Here is a 7028-nt window from a genome sequence, read left to right on the forward strand (position 1 = left end):
GAGAACAAGCATTGTTAGACATAGTCTCATTCTTTTCCAAATTAACAAATGGATCAGGAGCCTGTTCCGTAAGGATTCTGGACTGCCTAGGCATCTGATGATGAGATGGAACAGTGATGTTTGAGCTCAAATCTTGATTAAATTCTTTCTAAACGCCTTGTCTTTTCCAAAGATGAGTGAAAGCGGTGCTCCCTAAAATGTATAAACCCGTGTTGACCGAAGTCCAAACCACATGGGACAACTTTTACATCACGCTTGCTAAGTGCATAGTTCACAACTGCCTCATTCTCTGCAACCGTAATTGAGCAAGTTGAGTATACTACATAACCTCCTGATTTTGAGCCTGCATCCGCCATGTCAATTGCTGCAAGAAGTAATTTCTTTTGCGGAAAAGCACATTTTGGCACCAGATCGAAAGCATACACCAGTTCCATAGAAACTTCAGCGGAGCCATTAGATTGAAATCACACCACTCCTGAAAGAAGCCGCAGCACAAGTTGCCCTCCTACAACACTTTGAACATAGTAGTAGCAAAAGTCTGCCAAAATAAAAGTCTGAACAATCTCTGACAAAAGTACCATGAACGGCCACAAGCCATGGCCCAATGCAAAACAAGTAGCCATGGCTATCCAAAACCTAGAGTACCCAATGTGCACAGCTGAAAAACCTTGCAATACCCAATGCAAACACATAATGGGCTGTGAATGGTTCAACTATCTTTGTATTTTGCATCACGTGAAGCTGGGGTAAAACTGCAACAGCTTCAAGGTAAACACAAAAGGCCCAAAGTATCCTGTTTACAATATTATGGGATGTTGATGGATGGATAAAAAGGGCAAGTACTGCACATGGAATCACCACATAATATATCGGAAAATTATCCAAATCTTCGTCAAGTGTTGCCTTCAACTTGAAACGTATCCTGTAAATCACCCAAAAAGTGGTGACTAATGTTGCACAATCAAGCACTGTGTGTATATCATATTTTATAATAAAACTGCAGTACACCCTCACTGCTAAGAATATAACAGTAAGCTCCTGAGATTTAAGTGATAAGCCTGCACAGTTTCGTTCCTTGAAGAGCTTGTAGATCAAGACAGAGATGCCCACAGCATGTGTTGCTTCGGCAACAACGAAGAGATTATCACGGTTGTGAACCACGAATCTGAGAGCGACAAGAGCTGTAATGTCACTTACTACCGCTAGAAACGCCTTCACCTTTGGGGGTTGCCTTGCTACCCAGGATGATATCACATGCACTTGATTCCTCCTTGATTTCCTTCATTATATCCTCCGCACTCTTTTTACTTTTCACATTTTCATCTTTCCAAATGATACCAGTGCCAGAAATGAGAAATGCCAGAACCAGCATTGCTACAACCACCACAATTAAGGTAAATCACATATTCTCCAGTACATCCCTTATTGCCCGAGAATTGTCTTTGGTTTTGGACTCCAGACCATTTGCTGCCCTCAATGAGCTGCTCTCACTGGCTGTGCGTTGATGTCCACTGCTCATTGGATTACAAGGCAGCTTCTGCTCTGGTATTTGAGAACACAGAAGTGAAACAATTACTCCTGTTATTTTCTCAATCCAATCCATATGATCTATTTCACTCTCTGCTTGGCGGTGATCAATTTTATTTGCCAGTTGTCATCTGTAAGGGGTGCCATTTGACCCAAACATACCAATTTTGTCCATATCTTGAGAAATATAAGCCTAGACACCAAACCTTTATAATTAAAAAATTGATGTTCAGATTTTAAAATATTTTTTCTTGAGTGATAACAGGTGGCTCCACTTGGGATAGTGTGCCCCTGTGGTACACTAAGAACATGCAAGTCCAGTGCTTTGTCCTCTTTATGAAAAACATAGATTTGCTTGACAAACATCCCTTTCCAGCTTCTTGGGCCTTCACCTCGGGCTTAAACTTGATGATCACTGTGGGAGAAAGAAATCTACATCTACTGAAAAATGCTCAGTCAACCTTGAGCTTATTTGCATTGTCCTACCTACCTACCCTATCAATTTCAAACTTCTTTCAGCTCAATCAATGTGAAATTTCCAATGTAGCCAATCATTTGTCTTATCTGATATTTGAGTTCTTTGACTACATCGGAGTTCAGAGCCACTATGATATTGCGATGACCACTGCCACTGAAATTGCCTCTGATCTTCATAGAAAAACTGAAACACTGGAGAGTAAAACTCTTCCATATATTTGGCTATAGGATCCCAGAATACATGATCAGCTTGATGATTCTTGTAACTTTCTGGTTGTGCAAACTTATTTTCAACAACAGTGTACACTTCCTCAATCGTGAAAGAGAAAGGAACCAACACTCTCTCCTTCTGTTCTGCCATAGAAAGCTTCTGAAAATAATGATCATGATTATGAAGACTATAAGCCTGAATTTGACCTTGTAAAACTTCAATGTCTTTCTCAATGTCTTTAGCAACTTCATCCAAAAATTTCATCTTATCCTCTGCCTTGCACTCAAATGATTTTAGATATGAAGACAAGGACAAAGAAAAACTTTCATCTATTTTTTCATTAATACGATCATCATTCCATTGTTTGAAACCTTGAATTGAAGGAGAGTTTGCCACCACATCTGATCTATCTATCCATTCTTCCAAAAACATAAACCAAAAATCTTCAAATGACTTAATAGACTTGGCAGGAAAGCTTTCAATCCACTATTTACATTTCCCTTGAAATGAATCATAGAACAACATAATGCAAACATCCTCATGTTTAACTCTAAGAAGCTCGGTAAAATCACAGAAATCTGATATATGCTTCAAAGTTAAACTCAAATCTTCTCCATTGAATTTTGGACCATTCCTTAGAAAATATGCATCCTTGGGAAAATGATTTGGGAAACCATGAATTCCTGAAAAATTTATGCATGCATACCTTGAAATAAGAATGGTAGCATTTGGGTCCTTCATAACTCCAGTGGAATCACCATGAATCTATGAATTTCGAATTCTTCAACAATGGAGTCGCCAAGGTAGATTGCAGCCTCGAAAATTCTTCTGAGCTCCTGCTACCTTCAGAAGTTCAGTCTCTTGATTTCGGGAAAGAATAATCTTCAGACTCCCGGCAGACGCACCAAAATGTTATCTCAAAATCAGACCCTGATAGGCTGCTGGTCAGGTTGACTCTAAGTAACTATTTCAAACCTACTTTAGGCTGAGGCTTAGCCTCCTCAACCTGAGAGGGTTCTCTCTGGATATATTAATGATTTTTATTAAAATAAGATGGCTAACTCTTGTAGAACAACTATGACAAATATGACTGCTGGAAATACATTAAACAAGTATCCATTGGGCTTATGGAGTCAACAATACCTCAATAATAACAAATATCTTGACCTTACATGGATGTTAGGGCATTCAGCATTTGAATATTCAGAACATACACTCATATGAAACCACACAATTTATAGATGCATACAGGAAATCAGAGCACATTCAGTGGATTCTGAGTGATTATACATCCATACCACTGTAAACAAAACTAAGAAAATGACAACATCACACATTCTGAATATAGGAAATCCTTCATGAATCCTGAGAAGTAAAATCAAAGTTATATTACTGAAAGTGAGTCTTTACATAAGCCAAATACAATGCTCTGTCATAAAATTTTCCAACCACCATTACATTCCTGTTTCAGCCATATATAGAGCTCTTATTCTAACTAATCGAGATTCCTCCTCCAGCATGAGGGGAATTCGAAAACTACTTCTAATGACACCTATTAACCCTTTAACAAACTAATAAATACAACTGACTACTAATTGACAGCTCTAGAAACCTAAAACAATTAGGATTCTAATTCTACATCATGCTGAACATAGCATTTATTACAATCAAGATTTATTCCCTGACAAGTGGTATCTTTTAGTTTGGATATGGTAGGTGTTTGTAGCTGCTTGCTGGACTTTGATGTCGCACTTTCTCCATTTCCCCTGAAAAATATAAAATTGTCCCTTTTTATCGGCCTTTGGTTTTCCTCAAAGATGTTCGAATCCAATGAACTATGCCCTTCATCTTTGATTATACAAAACATATCAGAATGCCATGTCCTTGATCTGTTGTCCACCATTGCCATGTGTGAAGATAAAAACCTCCTCCAAGCTGTCTGACATACCATGGACTAGTAAATGTGACCACTTTATAACAAAAAGTTCAGAATTGGGTTAAAATATATGTTTCCTCTACCTGTCTTGCCCTTGTTGAAAGTTGATACCTTTAAATCACCCTTTGAGGATATTCCTTTTTCAAAACTTTTCCCTCGGTCTCACAAAATCGGTTGACTGAGTTTAAATTATGAAGCTTCAACAGTTTCGTAGCGCGCCACGAAACTGTTGAGCGTTAGTCATCCTCTTCAACAAATCTGACTGTCTTGAGCTTCATTATCTTGAAATGTCTCTTTTTATGTGTCCTGAAGCTTTTCAAACTGAATATATATATAAAGTGTTCATTTCTTGAGAGATTAAGAATCCTTGGAGCTTCAATAGCTGCCTGAAAGAGGCTAAAACGAAGTTCATTGTCTTGCTAGTCCACCCCAGTATGTCAGATTTTTTAGCATTAAAGAAAAATACATCAGGGCCTTTTTCAGTATAATGTTTCAGTTCTGCTTTAACTCCTTACAATCCTCTCCTTTTGCACTTGCAGTAGAGGCATGTTTCCCTTCACACTTGGTTATTGAAGTTATGGGTGAACATGATGAGCTGGAACTATGCCCTGCTGATTTTTTATTTATGAATTTTCCACAAAGATCCACCTCTGACTTATCCTTCAAACTATTCTGAAGCATCATCTTGCCCATATTTTCATCATTTCTAACACCAATGTCTGAAGAAAATTTCTCTGTCAACTGTCCAATTCGAAAATCCATCCCCTCAGGCTTTTCTGCATCATTAAATTGCCTTCCCTTTTCATTTTCTATCAATAATTCCTCTGGACCAATAACGTTAATGCTACTCACTGGACTTTGATCATATACTGGAGGACCAGTGGAGTTTAGGTTATTGCTTCTTGGATGTGAAGAAGATAACGCAGATGATAAGACTTGAAGTGATGTTGAAAGAGTAAGGTTATCGGGTAAGAAGAGCTTTGATGTGGTTCTAGGATGAGAACAAGCATTGTTAGACATAGTCTCATTCTTTTCCAAATTAACAAATGGATCAGTAGCCTGTTCCGTAAGGATTCTGGACTGCCTAAGCATCTGATGATGAGATTGAACAGTGATGTTTGAGCTCAAATCTTGATTAAATTCTTTCTAAATGCCTTGTCTTTTCCAAACATGAGTGAAAGCGGTGCTCCCTAAAATGTATAAACCCGTGTTGACCGAAGTCCAAACCACATGGGACAACTTTTACCTCACGCTTGCTAAGTGCATAGTTCACAACTGCCTCATTCTCTGCAACCGTAATTGAGCAAGTTGAGTATACTACATAACCTCTTGATTTTGAGCCTGCATCCGCCATGTCAATTGCTGCAAGAAGTAATTGCTTTTGCGGAAAAGCACATTTTGGCACCAGATCCAAAGCATACACCAGTTCCATAGAAACTTCAGCGGAGCCATTAGATTGAAATCACACCACTCCTGAAGGAAGCCGCAGCACAAGTTGCCCTCCTACAACACTTTGAACATATTAGTAGCAAAAGTCTGCCAAAATAAAAGTCTGAACAATCTCTGACAAAGTACCATGAACGGCCACAAGCCATGGCCCAATGCAAAACAAGTAGCCACGGCTATCCAAAACCTAGAGTACCCAATGTGCACAGCTGAAAAACCTTGCAATACCCAATGCAAACACATAATGGGCTGTGAATGGTTCAACTATCTTTGTATTTTGCATCACGCGAAGCTGGGGTAAAACTGCAACAGCTTCAAGGTAAACACAAAAGGCCCAAAGTATCCTGTTTACAATATTATGGGATGTTGATGGATGGATAAAAAGGGCAAGTACTGCACATGGAATCACCACATAATATATCGGAAAATTATCCAAATCTTCATCATGTGTTGCCTTCAACTTGAAACGTATCCTGTAAATCACCCACAAAGTGGTGACTAATGTTGCACAATCAAGCACTGTGTGTATATCATATTCTATAACAAAACTGCAGTACACCCTCACTGCTAAGAATATAACAGTAAGCTCCTGAGATTTAAGTGATAAGCCTGCACAGTTCCGTTCCTTGAAGAGCTTGTAGATCAAGACAGAGATGCCCACAGCATGTGTTGCTTCGGCAGCAACGAAGAGATTATCATGGTTGTGAACCACGAATCTGAGAGCGACAAGAGCTGTAATGTCACTTACTACCACTAGAAATGCCTTCACCTTTGGGGGTTGCCTTGCTACCCAGGATGATATCACATGCACTTGATTCCTCCTTGATTTCCTTCGTTATATCCTCCGCACTCTTTTTACTTTTCACATTTTCATCTTTCCAAATGATACCAGTGCCAGAAATGAGAAATGCCAGAACGAGCATTGCTACAACCACCACAATTTAGGTAAATCACATATTCTCCAGTACATCCCTTATTGCCCGAGAATTGTCTTTGGTTTTGGACTGCAGACCATTTGCTGCCCTCAATGAGCTGCTCTCACTGGCTGTGGATTGATGTCCACTGCTCATTGGATTACAAGGCAGCTTCTGCTCTGGTATTTGAGAACACAAAAGTGAAACAATTACTCCTGTTATTTTATCAATCCAATCCATACGATCTATTTCACTCTCTGCTTGGCGGTGATCAATTTTATTTGCCAGTTGTCATATGTAAGGGGTGCCATTTGACCCAGTGATACCAATTTTGTCCATATCTTGAGAAATATAAGCCTAGACACCAAACCTTTATAATTAAAAAATTGATGTTCAGATTTTAAAATATTTTTTCTTGAGTGATAACACCACTTCCCAAAAAATAATGGCACACTATTTACACCGCAAGAAAAGATCTAGCAAGATAGTCATAGAAAAGTATGCCTCTTAACATCCA

At 38.9% G+C, this 7028-nt stretch overlaps 2 protein-coding genes across 2 annotated transcripts; both read right to left on the reverse strand.

Moving 5' to 3' along the window:
• Positions 1-433: 433 nt before the first annotated feature.
• LOC149215270 (uncharacterized) lies at positions 434-1603 on the reverse strand. The gene is made up of 2 exons (XM_089389678.1): positions 1404-1603; positions 434-1279 (listed from the first exon to the last, which is right to left on the reverse strand). Exons 1-2 carry the CDS (start codon positions 1601-1603, stop codon positions 637-639), a joined length of 843 nt encoding a protein of 280 aa, XP_089245804.1. The 3' UTR covers positions 434-636.
• Positions 1604-5764: 4161 nt separating this feature from the next.
• LOC149215271 (uncharacterized) lies at positions 5765-6751 on the reverse strand. Its single transcript, XM_089389679.1, has 2 exons — positions 6552-6751; positions 5765-6427 (listed from the first exon to the last, which is right to left on the reverse strand). Exons 1-2 carry the CDS (start codon positions 6749-6751, stop codon positions 5785-5787), a joined length of 843 nt encoding a protein of 280 aa, XP_089245805.1. The 3' UTR covers positions 5765-5784.
• Positions 6752-7028: the final 277 nt, after the last annotated feature.

Source organism: Pinus tabuliformis, chromosome 1_1 (genome assembly GCF_031772625.1).
Source record: "Pinus tabuliformis cultivar Carrire ecotype Pingquan chromosome 1_1, CPIR1, whole genome shotgun sequence".
NCBI classification, from domain to species: domain Eukaryota; kingdom Viridiplantae; phylum Streptophyta; class Pinopsida; order Pinales; family Pinaceae; genus Pinus; species Pinus tabuliformis.

Bases quoted from the DNA above. Each gene is read 5' to 3' on its own strand.
- LOC149215270 (XM_089389678.1), bottom strand. From the start codon at position 1,603: ATGGATTGGATTGAGAAAATAACAGGAGTAATTGTTTCACTTCTGTGT. The intron at 1,280-1,403 runs GTGATTTACCTT...GATATAATGAAG, and splicing joins AGGGATGTACTGGAGAATAT to GAAATCAAGGAGGAATCAAG.
- LOC149215271 (XM_089389679.1), bottom strand. From the start codon at position 6,751: ATGGATTGGATTGATAAAATAACAGGAGTAATTGTTTCACTTTTGTGT. The intron at 6,428-6,551 runs GTGATTTACCTA...GATATAACGAAG, and splicing joins AGGGATGTACTGGAGAATAT to GAAATCAAGGAGGAATCAAG.